The 17,401-nt window shown below is 34.9% G+C and overlaps 1 protein-coding gene across 3 annotated transcripts in view; it reads right to left on the bottom strand.

The window, feature by feature from the left end:
• Positions 1 to 17,401, bottom strand: part of UNC79 (unc-79 homolog, NALCN channel complex subunit) — a 204,647-nt gene that overhangs the window by 158,117 nt on the left and 29,129 nt on the right. For all 3 annotated transcript variants that reach the window (XM_061182833.1, XM_061182834.1, XM_061182835.1), the window contains exon 5: positions 4,855 to 4,919. In XM_061182833.1, the coding sequence (XP_061038816.1) occupies positions 4,855 to 4,919 (65 nt within the window). The remainder of the gene's footprint in view (positions 1 to 4,854; positions 4,920 to 17,401) is intronic.

Raw genomic sequence — 17,401 nt, 5'->3', positions numbered from 1 at the left:
CTGGATGTTTTAAATCAAATGGACAAAACATTCAATGACTAGTAAAAAATGAATTTTGTACTTTGCATTGGTTTAAATGTCTATGACTTACCAAAGTCCTTTTTTTTTTTTTTTTTTTTTTTTTGTCTGCGCTGGTCTTCGTTGCTGCGCGCGGGCTTTCTCTAGTTGTGGCGAGTGGGGGCTACTCTTCGTTGTGGTGCTCGGGCTTCTCATAGCAGTGGCTTCTCTTGTTGCAGAGCACGGGCTCTAGGTGCGCAGGCTCCAGTAGTTGTGGCACGTGGGCTCAGTAGTTGTGGCTCGCGGGCTCTAGAGCACAGGCTCAGTAGTTGTGGTGCATGGGCTTAGTTGCTCTGCAGCATGTGGGATCTTCCCAGACCAGGGCTCGAACCTGTGTTCCCTGCATTGGCAGGTGGATTCTTAATCACTGCACCACCAGGGAAGTCCCACCACAGTTGTTTTTTTTTTTTAAATAAATTTATTTATTTATTTTATTTTTGGCTGCGTTGGGTCTTTGTTGCTGCACGTGGGCTTTCTTTAGTTGCGGTGAGCAGGGGCTACTTTTCATGCGGTGCACGGGCTTCTCATTGTGGTGGCTTCTCTTGTTGCAGAGCACAGGCTCTAGGCGCACGGGCTTCAATAGTTGTGGAGCACGGGCTCAGCAGTTGTGGCTCACAGGCTCTAAAGCTCAGGCAGTAGTTGTGGCGCACGGGCTTAGTTGCTCCGCGGCATGTGGGATATTCCTGGACCAGGGCTCAAACCTGTGTCCCCTGCATTGGCAGGCAGATTCTTAACTACTGCGCCACCAGGGAAGTCCCAAAGTCGTTTTGAATTCTGTTCCTGCCCTTCAAGAAACAATCAATCTATGCTACAGCTGAGTATGCAGTTAACATGCCTAGTACACAAATTCTTCTAGAACTTCACTCTGCCTTTTCTTTCGGCCTTTTTTTTTTTTTTTTTTTAATGATTTGAAGGGGATAAATGAATCGAACTTATGACCCAAGCAGCCTGTCGTTTAAAGTTAAAACCCTTAGGAGTTTCAATGGTTGGGGAAATAAGAGTTAGAATTCCTAAATTTAAATAATTATACCATCAAAATCTGTAAATTATATATTCCCTGGTGCTAAAGGCCCAGTGTGAAAATTTTCCTTAGGTAAGTTTCATGCTTCCTTTGATACAGTGAATGACTACTTTCTGGTGTGTTAAATCAGGGATTGGCAAACTTTCTGTAAATGGCCAGGAAGTAAATATTTCAGGCTTCATGGGGCATAAGTTCTCTGTCACAACTACTCAACTCTGCTGTTGTAGCATAAAAGCAGCCAGAGACAATATGTAAGCAAAAGAGCACAGCTGTGTTCCAATAAAACTTTACTTGCAAAAATAGGCAGCAGGCCAAATTTAACTGCAGCCATAGTTTGCTGACTCCTGTGTTAGCTAATTATCTGGGATTCAAATATTTCATAAAGTGATTTTCAAATAGGACCAAGTAAAACCAAAAAGCAGAGTGGGATATAATGAACTATAATTTCCAACATACTTTCATTTTAGGATCCTATCATAACTTTTGGCTCTTGCCTTAAAAGCACTTTTTGTAACCTACTGCAAAAAAAAAAAAAAAAAAAAAAAAAATATATATATATATATATATATATATAATGCTTTTCTATTTGGCAAATCATTATGTAACTGAGCAGGACCTTATGGGGCCTTCCCGAGACAGACCCTTCCCCCATATCCTCTGCTGTAGCTCCTCTCCGAAATACCTAGTTATATTAACAGTATCTGATAAACATTTCCCGAGTTGTTTTACAGATACTAAAACCACCACTAAATGGAAGAAATTAACTACTTGATGATCACGAGCACTTTGTAGCCCCCAGACCTACTGGCACCTAAGGATTAATAATGTTAACCCCTGTGACATCGTCGTGTTACCTCACCATCAACCAATTGGAGAATTGTGCACGAGCTGGTCACAGACCCTGCGACCCCTCCCCCCCGCCCCCACCTGGCCTTTATAAATGGTTTGCCCACCAGAGAGTTTGGGTGTTTTCAGCACTAGCTGTCCCAGACTACTTGTATGGCGCCTTACAATAAATGCTGTGCTTTCCTTCACCACAAGCCGGTATCAGTAGATTGGCTTTACTGCACACAGGCGAGCAGACCCAAGCTTGGTTCATTACTGCCAAGAGGTATAACTCACTATTATGGAGATATTAGGCTTTTTGTGAAAATAAATCTATTTTCCCTGAGTTTTTCCCATGCACTGCATGTAGACCTCTTCTTCAGTATAGTTACTTTACTCTCATTTCTAATGAGTCATTGATACCTCTGTCAGGTAAAGATATTTTTTCATTCCATCCCAAAGGAAAAACTCTTAGGATGTTAGAACTAGAAAGAGTCATTAGAGGTTAGCTAGTTGACCTCTGACATGTTAAATGAATTAACATGACCCTTCAGATTTGTGGCTAGTAGTGTCAATCCTGTTCCACACTGAACAGGTCAGTTTACATCCACATTAATATGTTCATATCTGACTGTTACATTTAAAAATAGTTATTTTCTGTCTACAAATATAATACATGCCCAAGGTAGAGGCTTCAGAAAATGAAGAAAAGGAAAGAAGAAAATTTAAATAACTCATTAACCCTCCATCTCAATGCAATCATTGGTAACATTTTGATGAGAATTACTGGTTGGTGTTCACTATGAAGATGAATATAAAATTCATACATGTAATTTTTAAACTACATTTGCAACATACTGTACACTTCATAATTTCCTTTTCATTTAACATTATTCTGTAAGCATCTGGATGTTGGGTACCCTTGATCTACATGTCATATGCTCATATTTCCGTGGGTTTGTGGAGTGCTCATATGGTAAAGAAAGAACAACCCTGAGCCAGACCTGTGGTCGTGCAAAACCAGCCCCTGCACAGGAAATGCCAACAAGAATATTCCCTTTCTGGGAAGCATAGAGTGAAAATGTAAAAGGAAGCCCTTTAAGAAAACTGGGGTTGAGAAAGTAAAATTTGGGGGGGTGAGAAAAACGTTTACGAACTAGATAGAGGTAGTGGTTGTACAACATTGTGAATGTGATAAATGTCACTGAAATGTCCACTCTAAAATGGTTAGTTTTATGTTATGTGAATTTTACCTCAATTAAAAAATGACAGAAAGTGGGATGGTTTGGCTTATCCTGGAGGACTGGCTATAGGGAACAGCCTGTGAGAAAAGTGAGGCCAGGCCAGAGGAGTAGACTGGGCTGTTTGCCTAAAGAGAGGGAGAATTTCTAATTCATGATGACTTCTGTGGGAAGGAAGCCAAAAACCATTACTAATCAGGAAGTCAGAGGACTCCCGAGAATGCAGTCTGACATAAAATCAAGGAAAAAATAACTGGAAAAATTAAACAGATTTTCAGTACCTCCTTTCTGTTGATGTCTGGGTGAATGAAAAGAGGGCATTGTAACTTAGGCAGAAAGAAGAAAGGACAGATATAGAAACTACGGGAATTGTGAAAGTCTCACCACTGTGAAGAATTAAGCTGAATAATATAGGAACTCAACTGTGTTTAGCTCAAAATGTCCTCACACCAAAGAAAAGTACCTTTGAACCCCAAATGTTTATGGAAGTTCAGAGGAAGAGTACACATCATAGAATGGGAGAGGACTAAGCTTCCATTGGTGGGTTACCCTCACCTGCTCTTTCTCAGCATAAATTCATTCAATTTACTTTCATCAAAAGCAGAGATCAAGTATAATAATATAAGGATGTCCTTTGTTGGTAAGATATACCTAGATGACAACGTGATAATTGGCACTCCTGTGCCACTTTTGGTATATGAAATACATGTTTTATTCCATTTAGATTTCTTTTTGTTTCCATTTATATTTATATTTTTTATATCTCATTTTACCTCTTCTACTCTGTTTCTATAAAATGAGAGTGTTATTTTTCTATTATTTGATAATCTTTACAATCTACCTCTCTATAGAACATGAGAGGCAAACTTCCTTGACAATAGGTTCTAAAAAGCAACTTGAACTCTAATCACTTGACCTAACTCCCACTCCTCAGAATATAAAAATTAACCCTTGTAAATCCAGACACAGGTCTCTCCAGCCAAGTGTTGTATCCGACAAATATACCATAAGTAATTTTGTTAAGTGGTGTGATTATTTTTCTTAATTTTCAACTTCAAAGATTCGGGATTATAACAGGACAGAAACAATTAGATGTGGTAGGAAAAGAATAAGGCTGAGAGTCAAGGTACCTAGTTCTGTCTGAGTGACCTTAGGAGAGTGACTTGACCTCTCTAAACCACTGTTGCCTTACCTCTATTGTAATTTTCCATGTGTTTGCTGTCCAACTACCTCTCAGTCATTTCAACTAAGTCACATCTGTGATCTGAGCTAAGACTTAACAATTTTATCTGTTTTTGTCCTACGACTCTTGAATTCACATAGTCACACACTAGACCACTCATAACTTGCAGCAAACACATGAAAACAGGGCCAAAGTACATCTCCCTGAGTTTATTAGCCCAGACAGAAATCAGTCAAGGACTATGTAAGTGTTTCACCAGGATTATTCTGATAATTAGCCCAGTTCTCCACAGCACTTGGTTATGAACTCAGAGCCAAATCTGCAGATATCACTATTCATTGCTCTGTCTTGAACCAATCCACCAGAGTACAGTCAGATCAAAGTAGAGTACAGTAATTTGAGATGACCACAGAGTACAGCCTTCTGCTTTACAGAGAAGGATGCAATCTCCATTTCATTCAGCAATTTGCTCCTGATAAGTTGACCACTGACAATATAATATAGCACCATGTCTAATAAAACAGTACCTTCACAGCTGGTTTGTTAATTGCGTTGTGGCATTCAGTGTGCTGGCAGTGGATGGGGTTCCAAGCTGTAAAGCAAAGCATAGCTGATGAGTACTTCTCACTGACATTATTCGTGCCCTGGGAAAAACACAGCAGATACTTCACTAGTTTTCCTTAAATAGAACCATCATCAGAAGGTTTCCTAAAATAATTATTTTTTTTTCAATCTATGAAGTATTTTTAAATTAAGCAAAGATATCACAACCCCATCCATTTTCCCATGGGGAGAGACAAGCTAATATAAGGTGGCATACCCAATACCATAATATTATTTCACAATGATATACCATTAGTAAATTCTTAGAAGTTTTTACATCTGTGTTTTCACTTGATCCTCCCAACAACCCTGTGGGATAGATACAGCAGATTATTAACCTCATTTTATGTGTAAGTTAAAATTTAAAAGGTTAAGTAGTTTGCTATGGTCACAGAGTTAGTAAATGACAAGCTGTGACTAGAACATATATCTCTTGGTTCTCAAAACTGTGCTCTTTTCACTATAGTATACTATGCTAAACATCTAGATTTTTGGCACCAGGAAGTGTTTCAGATTAATAATAACTGAAATGAGTGGTAAGGCAACCTCTACCATTCCATTTCCCACCCATCCCCATTAAATGTGGAGACTGAAAAGATGAGTTTCTTGCCCAAACGAAATGCATCTCTCTCACACATTACCCACAGTCTAAACCTCTGCTAGTTTGCTAATACCCAACTCCTCAACACAGTATACACACAGAATGAGGACAAGAACCAAGTGATCTGAGACAGATCAGAAAGAGAATTACAATTACTTATCATCCAGATGATTCTGTAGCCCAAGGCACTTAGCTAACAATATTCTACCATATAAAAAATAAATGTAATAGGATTTTATGTTTGAAAGTAGGACATTTTTCTAAATTACCATATTCTAATCCTATAGGACCATGGTTGGCCTAATATATAAAAATCTGCAGATGAGAAGATATTCTTAGTTACATGTCTAATTATAATTCAAAAATATTTGTTATTAATGATCTGAGCCTAATTTGTGCTCTGAACATTTTATAAAATTTTCTAAGAGTGTCCCAACTTCAATTCTTCTATCCTATTGTTAGACCAGGAATAAGATCATGTGTCTGATTTGGAATTCAGGAAAATATGGTCAACAGAACCAGTGACCTTAAAAAAAATACACAATGGGTCTATTTATTTAAAAAGAAGTACAGACTAGAACTACTACTATAATAACATAATATCATATTGATTATATCTTTTGAGAGAGAGAAAGAGGAAATGAATGAGTAAGGAATGGATGAATGAAGAAATAATTTTAATAAAGACATTCTATATTTGTTTCCTACATGTGGAAAAGTCAAGATAGAGTAGCAACAAGTTTTCTTGTGTAATTAGAGAAATCTAGAGAAGAAAGAGTGCCTTCAACCAGTACAGAAGTTGCAAATACATGGAACGTGTACCCCATTCCTCCAATCCCAAACTCATGACAGGTATCACTAATCCATAAGAGCATTCTTTCCTGCTGAGTCCAGAACTGGCCTTAAAATCTTTCTCAACACTGAGCTCCAGGAAGTCACCACTAATCAAAACAGAGTTGGCATACAAGATGAAATCTGCTAACCAACTCTGAATCCATGTATTATGAGAATATTTGCAGATCACTTTATAAATATTAAGAAAAAGATCATGACATTTTTAGATAAAAGTAATATTTAAACTACATAACAACTGTTATGGCACAGGTACAAACAAATTAGAACGTGAAACAGCCATAGCACTTGATCAGAGCTCCAAAAACTCCTGCTCTGCCAGAAATTAATGCTTTATATGTGGATGGTGGGGATGTCTAGGAGGTCCTACTCCTTTAACTTTTGATTCTATTTTTACAGGGTGTCACTAACTTAAGCACAGGTTGTAGAATACCTCCTTTAAGTTCACCAAAGTCACACTAGATTTAAGCTTACTAGACCAGTGATTATTGGTTTTTGTTGTGTATCAAAAATCACCTGTAAAGGTTTTTAAAATATGATCCTGGAACCTCAAAACCCAGGTATCTGTAATTGGGAAAAGCAACACAGTTGATTCTGATACAAGGACAATCTACATACCTTACCGTATGGCAAATATTTTCAGGACAGACCTCCTTTTATTTGAAAATAAAAACAAAAATATAGCATAAACATGGCAGACAAGAATTCTGCTTCCAACAATGACAGAGTAACTGGTATTAGACTCGCCCTCTCACCATAAATAACTAGAAAACTAGAAAAATACATGAAACAACTGTTTTAAGAAACTTGACTACAGGTAGTACAGGACAATGACCTTTGAGAGAAGAAACAATGAAGTGAGTCCTACAATTACCCTTGGTTTCTTCCTGGAAGCAAGTTCCAGGTCTTGGTCCTAGAGGTAGAAAGATAAGCACAGTAGGGTGGTTTCATTGAGTTGAGGGGACAAAAAAACAGAGTTTAGAAAGGCAAAGTGGCTTAAATTTGCTGGGTAGAGTACCAAAGAAGAGGAATCTATGCAAAGAAAGAGCTCCAGATATCTGAGTAGGAATCCTTTTGGGTCTTTGGCTTTACACTAAGCTGAGCATGTGTAAGGCAAAACTCCATTTAGCTGCTTAGAGAGCAACTATGGGGGATCTGTAAGCTTAATAATTCCTACATCTCATACAGGGCTGAGAGATATTTGAGCTTCAACCAGCCAGAGTGGAGGGAACTCAGTGAAAACCTGGGATATTCAATTGAGACTCTAGGAGGTCACACCTTAGTAGTTGGGCTAAACTAACATTAGGGAAATGGCTAGCCCAGGTTCACCCTAAGAAAATATAAGAACACGGCTTGAAAGGGTCAAGCTGATCCACCAGTAAGTTGGCTGCCAAAACAAACTTCAATGTACTATAATGGAAGGCAGCAAAATCCAGACACTCAATAATGTAATGTTCATGAAGTCTAGCATCCAGTCAAAAATTACTTGATATTTTGAAAGGGGAAGAAAATATTACCCAAGAAAATATTACCCACAATTAGGAAAAAAAAAATTGGCCAATATAAACAAACCCAGAAACTACAGAGATGAGGTAATTAGCAAACAAAGACTTTAAAACAGCTATTATAAACATATTCAAAGTAAAACATGAACACAATGAGGACAGAGATGAAGGACATAATAAAACAACCAAATGGAATTTCTAAAAATTAAAAATACAGTATCAAAAATTAAAAATTCTCGGAATGGGCTTAAAGGAAGATTAGACAATGCAGAAGAAAAGATCAGTGAATTCAGAGATGTAACAACAGATCCTATCCAAACTGAAGTACTGGAAGAAAAATAAATAGAGCTTCAGTAAGCTGTGGGAAAATACCAGGCAATATACAGCACATGTGGTTAAAAGCCCAGAAGAAGCAAGGTTGTGGGGGTGGGGGTGGAGGCAAAAATTTGAAGAAGCAATGGCCAAATTTTTTCAAGTTTGATGAAAACTATAAACCCACAGATCCAAGAAGCTCAATGAATCTTAGGCAAAATAAAAGCAAAGAAAATAACACCAAAACTCATTATAATCAAATTGATGAAAACCAATGATAAAGAGAAAAATCTTAAAAACAACCAGGGAAAAAAAGACACATTACTTACAGGGGGACAAAGATAAGAATGATCACTGGTTTCTCGTCAGAAACAATGCAAGCCAGAAGACAATGGAATGACATCTTTAATAGGCTGAAAGAAAAAAACTGTCAACCTATAATTCTAGACCCAGTGAAAATATGCTTCAGAAATGAATATGAAATAAAGACTCTTTGAAGACAAACACAAGATAAGAGAATTCATTGCCACCTGAGTTCCACTAAAAGAAAAGCTAAAGGAAGGTCTTCAGGCTGATGGAAAATGATACCAGATGGATGCTAGGGCCTACAGAAAGGCATAAAGAGTTCTGGGCATGATAAATATAGTGAATAACTACAAACAACTTTCTATATATATAGAAGTAAAATATTTGACAAAAAACTAAAAGGATGGGAAGGGGAAAATGAAAGTGCACAGGATTCTTGCATTACATGTAAACTAGTATAATATTACTTGAAGGTAGACTATGAAGTTAAAGGTGCATATTGTAATTGTAGAACTGTAGGGTATTCTTTTTAAAAAGAGGTATAACTAACAACTTAAAAAGAGAAACATGGAATAGTAAAAATTAACCAAAAGAAGGCAAGATATTAAAATGAAAAGGAACAAAGAATAGATGGGACAAATAGAAAACAAGCACAAGATGATAGACTCAAGCCCAACCATATCTGTAATTACACTAAGTATAAATAGCCTAAACAATAAATACATTACATGTAAATAGTCTAAAACACAGAGATTGTCAAATAGGATTTAAGTTTTTCAAAAAGCATGACCAAATATATGCTGCCTGTGAGAAACACAGTTGAAATATAAAGGTAGAGAAGTTAAAAGTAAATGACAGAAAAACTTATACCATTTAAATGCTAGTCATAGGAAAGCTGGAGTGTCTATATAAATTCAGACAAGTAGACTCCAGGACAAAGAATATTACCAGGAACAAAGGAGGATGTTTCACACTGATGAAAATGTCAATTCATCAAGATAACATAACAGTCATAAATATGTGTGTATCTAAAGATAGAGTTTCAATTTACATGAAGCAAAACTAACAGAACTAAAAGGAGGAATAAGTCCATAATTAGTGTTGTAAATTAGAACAATCCTCTCTCAGTAATTGATAAAACAAGCAGACAAAAAAAGTCAATAAAAATAGAAGACTTGAACAACATTCTCAACAACTTGACTTAATTGATAACTATAGAATTCTCCACTCAATCACTGTGGAACAGACACAGTGTCTAGTCAACATTTACTAAGACAATATTCTCATTCATAAAGTAAGCTCCAAAGATTTAGATGGAGTGATAGAATAAAGTATGTTCTCTGACCACAGTAGGATTAAACTAGAAATAAATAACAAAAATATACCTGGAAAATCACCAAGTATTTGTACATTTAAAAAAATATACTTCTAATCAATCCATAAATCAAAGAAGAAATCACAAGGAATATTAGAAAATATTCTGTTCTGAAATACAGTGAAACCACAGCATATCAAATTTGTAGGATGCAACTAAAGGAATGCTTAAAGGGAAATTTATAGCTTTAAATTCTTATTTTGGAAAATTTTAAAGGTCCAAAATAAATGATTCATGCTTCTACTTAATAAGATAGAAAAAGAGAAAATTAAATTAAATATTAGTATAAGGAAGAAAATAATAAAGATAGAAGCAGAAATCAATAAAATTGAAAACGGAAAACCAACAGAGAAAATCATAAAACCAAATGCTGGGCTTTTTTTGGAAAGTTCAATAAAATTGATAAGCCCCTAGGTAGCCTGATGAATAAAAAAATAGAGAAGAAGCAAATTATCAATATCAGGAAGGAAAGGTAGGACATCACTGCAGATACTGCAGACATGCCAATAAATTGGATAAGTTGGATAAGATGCCCACATTCATCAAAAAACTTGGTTACACAATTACAAAGTTCAACTCAATAAAAAGTAGACAGTTAAATGCCCCATAACTATTAATTTGAATTCATAATGTAAAACCTTCCCACAAAGAAAGCCCCAAGGCCAGATGGATTTACCAGATGGATTCACTATTAATTATTAAAGGAATAAATAATACAAATCTTACATAAACTCTTTCAGAAAATAGAAGAGGAGGAAACACTTTCCAACTCATTTTATGAAGCCAGCATTACTCTATAAAAAAAAACCAGACGAAAACATTACAATAAAAGAAAACTAGATCAATATCCCTCATAAATGCAGGACCAGAATCACTTAACAAAAAATTAGCAAATTGAATCTGGCAATATAATATAGCCAACAATGTAGAATTTATCCCAGGAATGCAAGGTTGGTTTAACATTGCAAAGTAAATCAATGTAATTCACCTTATTAAGAGAATTAAGGGGGGAAGTCATATGATCATCTAATAGGAGAAAATACATTTGACCAAAATTGACATTCACTCATGATAAAAACTCTCAGCAAACTATGAATAGATGAGGACTTCCTCAATATGATAAAAAGCATCTATGAAAATCCTACAGCTAACATCATGTCTAATGGTGAATGTCTGAACACTTTCCCCCTACAGATGAAGGGAAAAAACAATGATATCCACTCTCAGCACTTCTATTCAATACTGAACTGGAGATATGAGCCAGTGCAATGAGAGAAAGAAAAGGAGAACGGAAGAAGGGAAGAAAGAAATGGAGGGAGGGAGAGAGAGAGAGAGGGAGGCAGGCAGGCAGGTAGGCAGGCAGACAGACATACAAATTAGAAGAAAAAAAGTTTTAATTATCTTTATTTGCAAGAAAGCATAATCATGTATACAGAAAATCATAATAAACTTACAAATAAGCTACAAAAATTAATAAGTGAATTTAGGAAGGTTGAAGGATATAAAAGTCAATATACAAAAATCGATTATATCTCTATATAAATAATGTCAATAAACAAGTAGAATATTACATTTTAAAACACTATTTACAATAGCACCCAAACCCATAAAATATTTAGGAATACCTTTAACAAAATATCTACAGGACCTGTACACTGAAAACTAGCAAATATTGCTGACAGAAATTAAATACGACCTAAATAAATGGCTAGAAATGCCACGTTTATGGATCAGAAGACTCAATATTGAGTCTTTTCTCAGGAGGTCAATTCTCCCCCAGATTAAACTACATATTCAATGTAATCCCAGTCAAAATGCAAGCAGACTGTTTTGTAGAAACTGACAAGCTGATAGTAACATTTCTATGAAAATGCAAAGGTCCTAAAATAGTCAAACAATTTTGAGAAGGAACAAATCCGGAGGATTTACACTACATAATTTCGAGATTTACTATAAAACTATAGTAATCAAGATAGTGTGATATTGGTGAGAGGACAGACAATGAAATAAAATATGGGGTCTACAAATTGATCCACACATATGTGGTCAATTGGTTTTCAACAAAATAGTCCAGGTAATTCAATGTGGAAAGAGTAATTTTTTCAACAAATTGAACTGGAACAATCGGATATCCTTACAGGAAAAAGTCAACCCTTACGTCCCCCCATATACAAAAATTAATTCCAAATGGATCATATACTTAAATGTAAAAGCTTAAACTATAAATTTCTAGAATAATACACAGGAGAATTTCCTTATAACTTTAGGAGAATTTCCTTATAACCTTAGGGGAGAGGAAAGAACCATAAAAGAAAAAAATCGATACATTGAAATTTACCAAAATTTGAAAATTTTGCTCTTTGAAATACCTGAAAAGGAAATCCCCTGACTAAAAGAACATATTCACAATACATATATCTGAAAAAAGTCTTCTATTTTGAACATATAATAGACAAGCAACCCAATTTAAAAATGAACAAAAGATTTCATTGAGAACTTCAAAAATATATGTATACAATGGCCAATAAGCCATTGTAAACACCTGTAAAGATGTTCATTATCATTAGTCATCAGAGAAATGCAAACTAAACAATGTGATATTACTACTTGGCCATCAGAATGTCTAACATTAAAAAGACCAACAATCCCAAGTGTTGATAATAATATAGAACTAGAACTCTCATATACTTCTGGAGGGAGTATAAAATGGTACAACCACTTTTGAAGAAGTGTTTGGACATTTCTTATAAAATTAAACATACACTTACCATATAATCCAGCGTTTTCATTGCCAGGTATTTATCAAAATAAATAAAGGTATATCTTCATAAAAACACTTTTATATGAATGTTTATAGCTTTACTCATAATAGGTAAAATGTTCATCAAGAAGTGAATGGATAAACTGTGATATAGCCATACAATGCATTACTACTCAACATTTTAAAAACTGAACTACTTGTATACCAACATGGATAAATTTTAAAAACATTATGCTGAGTGAAATAAGCAGACACAAAAATAGTACATTCTATACGATGCCATTCATATGAAATCCTAGGACAGAAAAAACTAGTTTATAATGACAAAAAGCAGATCAGTGGTTGCCTATGGTGGATGGACTGAAAATAAAACTAGGAGATATTTATGGGGTGATGGAAATGTCCTGTATGTTGATTACAGCTTTGGTTCCATTACTGTATACGTTTGTCAAAAGTTATCAAACTGTGCTTAAAATGGGTTATTTTATTGCATGAAAATTATATCTCAAAAAAATTGATTTTTTTAAAAAATGAAGGACCAACCAAATGTATACTTCAAAGGAAATGAAATAGTATACTGAAACCTGAGAGAAAACATTTGTCTGAAAATTATCTAGTCAATGAATCAAAAGATTTTAGGAAAGTGTGTGGCATCTGCAACATGAAGCAAAAACATAAGACCTCTATAAAAACAGGAGTAGACAGTCACAGAAATTCAGGGTGACATAGGACACTAACAGAATGAGATAAAAATAGAGTTAGGTAAAAGACATGATAAATGTAATTAAACTAAAAATGAGATAGCAAAATTAGAGACCCTCATTCAGTGCAATAAATAGAGCTGATTTGGGGGAAAAATCAAGTAAGTTATAGAGTAAACCAACCTGAAAAGCTAAGAATATAGAGGAAAAGATAAATGTATGGAAAATAGTGGCTATTAACAGCTACACAGCACAGAAAATGAAAACATGACCTATGAATTACAGGTGTTCCTGAGGAATAAACCAAGACAATTTGAAGAAAGCAATAATTTAAAATTTCATTAATGGGAAATTTCCTGAAAAAAGGACCTGAATTTGCAGATTGAAAGTGTTCTTCACATTATAGAAATTAATGAAAAGATACTTATATAGAAATATTTAAGAGAAGTTTTTTTTAAAATAAATAGATAAGGCTCCAAGAATTAAGAAAAACAAAGGTTAACTCCTGTAACAGATAAAAATCACTGGTCTAAGATTTGTCTTCTATAACTCTGAAATGCCAGAAAACTATGAAGCAATTTTTACATATTTTTCACAGTGAGGCAGAGGCTTCTTTCATGTGTGAAGAAATAGAAAGACATTCTTAAATATGCCTGACCTTGAAAAATATATATGACCTACATTCCACCATTGAAAATATTACATAAAAAAAAAAGTCTGGGTTCCATTTCTCCAGAAACAATAGACAAATAAATTCAAGTCAGTTCTCCTAATGAGAACAATTAGAAAACCGGACAAGATTAAATGCAAAAGCAAATAAACAAACAATAACCCAGAGAATTGTATGGGAGAATTATGGGGCCATGATCCGAAAGAAAATGGGATTGCCAAAAGCTAGGCCTGGCATTTGAGGCCACTCTTTCTCCTTTGCCTATTTCTCTTTCTGCCAATTCCACAAGATGCGCAGATTTCAACAGACTCTCTGAAATAGGGGAACTAAATTTGGAATTGGGTGACTACCAAGGAATGGGAAACCTAAAAATCTCCCTGTGCTGTGGGTAGAGGTCCCAAAAGGTCACACCCTAGGAGTAAAGAGGAACCAGAAATAGACCAACCCTCACAGGGACTGAAGACCAGCTTCAAATCATCTCAAGAATTGACCACAGATTTTTTTTCTGAGCTGCATTAAAGTGACCTGGGTTACCAATGTCTACAGCCTCCTGCCAGAAGCAAACACACAAATACTCTCTGAAGAAACATAACTTAATCCTAAACCCCAAATTAACTCTATAGTTTTTCTATCTAATATCTTGCACACAATTATTTAAAAAAATACAAATAAGAAGACAAGAAAAAATAAACAGAAATGACAATAGAATCAGAATCTCCAGAGATCCGGAATATAGAGTTATCAGGAAAAGACTTTAAAATAACTATGCTTAATATATTCTATAAAGTAAGAGACAGTTAGAGAATATAATCAGATATTGGAATTTTTAAAGAACCAAATGGAAATCTAGAACTTAAAAATACAATTAACAAAATTAAGAATACATTTGGGAAGTTAACAGTTAATGATGAGGAAGAAAAGTCAGACAAAAAGATTCAGAATGAAGCATAGAAAGATGAAATGAGAGAGGAGAATACAAAAAAAATATTCATAGAACACATGGGAGAAAAGATGTAACATATGTGTCATTGGAATTCCAGAAAGAAGGATGAGAATATGGTATAAGCCATTGTTGAAGAAATAAGAGAACTTCCAGTTACAGCCATGATGTTTTAAGAATGTATTGGACTTATCCTTCAACTGGACAAAATGTATAAAGCAACTCGTTTCCAACACTGGGCACAGATTTTAACACAAGGTTGCAATCCTCTGAAAAGAGGGGAGCACACAAATTAAGTTCTACATTCACCTTGGTTTTCTGCCTGGGAACACTTGCAAACTGCAGCAAAGAGAAGTGAAGCCCAATTAGTAATTAGCATTTTCAGTGGGTAGAGGAAACATCAGAGTGAAGAAGTGCTAATGCAACTGGACTTTGTGAGTAAAGTGAGAACAGCAGGGAGTGCCAGAGAAGAGGTCCCATAAATCTGTGTAAGGATGCTCCTCAGGTCCTTGGCCTAATCCTAAACTGCATGGTCTCACAGCAAAACTTTACAAGGACTAGCAGAGAACACATACTTAATGGTTGAAAGCTGAACAGAGATTTTATAGGTCACATTGTGCTAGACATGCACTGTATTTCCAATGTAGCCAAAGTGAGGAACTTTGGTGAACACACCAGATATTCAGGAGACCACAGATAGGTCACTACTAAAAAACTAAAGGTCAATATCCCTGATGAATATAGATACAAAAATTCTCAATAAAATACTAGCAAATGAATTCAGCAGCACATGAAAAGGATCATTCACAATGGTCAAGTGAGAGTTATCTGTGGAATGCAAAAATAGTTCAACATACACAAATCAATAAATATGATACATTACATTAGTAGCATGAAAGAAAAGAATCATATGATTACCTCAACAAATGCAGGAAAAGCATATGACAAAACTCAAAATTCATGATAAAAACTCTTAACAAATTAAGCATAGAAGGAAAATATCTCAACATAATAAAGGCCATATATAACAAGCCCATGGCTAACATCATACTCAGTGGTGGAAGGTTGAAAGCTTTTCCTCTAAGATCAGGAACAAGACAAATTACCCACTCTCAACACTCTTATTCAACATAGTACTGAAAGTCCCAGCTAGAGCAATCAGGCAAGAAAAAGAAATAAAAGGTATGAGAATTGTAAAGGAAGACATAAACCTGTCTCTATTTGCAGATGACATTATTTTATATATATAAAATCCTATAGACCCAACAAGAAAACTGTTAGATCAATGAATTCAGTAAAGGTGCTGGATACAAAATTAAGATACAAAAATCAGTAGCATTTCTATATACTAACAATGCATTTTATGAAAAAGAGATAAAAAAATCAATTTCATTTACAATAGCGTCAAAAACTATAAAATACTTAGAATAAACTTAACCAAGAAGGTGAAAGATCTCTAGTGTGAAAACTACAAGACGTTGATGAAAGAAATCAAAGACACAAATAAATGGAAAGGCGTCCCATGTTAATGAACTGGAAGAATTAATATTGTTAAAATTTCAATACTACCAAAGTCATCTATAGATTCAATGCAATTCTATCAATATTACAATGGCATATTTTATGGATGTAAAAAACACTCTTAAAATTTATATGGAGCCACAAAAGACCTTAAACAGCCAAAGAAATTCTGTAAAAGAACAAAGCAGGAGGCATCACATTCCCTGATTTCAGGTTATACTATAAAGCTATAGTAATCAAAACAGTATGGTACCAGCATAGAAACAGACATACGACCAATGGAATAGAACTGAGAGCCCAGAAATAAACCCAAGCATATATGGTCAATTAATATTTGACAAAGGGAGCCAAGAGTACTCAAATGGAGAAAAGACAGTTTCTTCAATAAGTAGTGCTAGGATAAGTGGATATTCACATGTAAAAGAATGAAACTGGATCCCTATCTTACACTACTCACAAAAATTAACTTGAAATGGATTAAAGACTTAACTGTAAGACCTGAAACCATGAAAATCCTAGAAGAAAACATAGGAATAAAGCTCGTTGACACGGGTTTGGTAATCATTTTTTGGATATGACACCTAAAGCATAAGCAACAAAATCAAAAATAAACAAGTGGGACTACACCAAACTAAAAAGCTTCTGCACAGCAAAAGAAACCTTCAACAAAGTGAAAAACAACCTACGGAATGAGAATAAACATTTGTAAACCATATATCCAATAAGGGGTTAATATCCAAAATATATAAAGAACTCATACAGCTCAATAGCAAAAAAGAAGAGGAAAACAATTTAAAAATGGGCAAAAGACCTAAATAGATATTTTTCCAAAGAAGATATACAAAAGGCCAACAGGTACATGAAAAGGTGCCCAACATCACTAGTCATTAGGGAAATGCAAATTAAAACCACAAGGGGACTTGAGGA

This window comes from Eubalaena glacialis, chromosome 2 (assembly GCF_028564815.1).
Source record: "Eubalaena glacialis isolate mEubGla1 chromosome 2, mEubGla1.1.hap2.+ XY, whole genome shotgun sequence".
Taxonomy (NCBI): domain Eukaryota; kingdom Metazoa; phylum Chordata; class Mammalia; order Artiodactyla; family Balaenidae; genus Eubalaena; species Eubalaena glacialis.
Note: the sequence above shows the minus strand (reverse complement) of the source record. Positions and strands in the feature narration are given on the sequence as shown.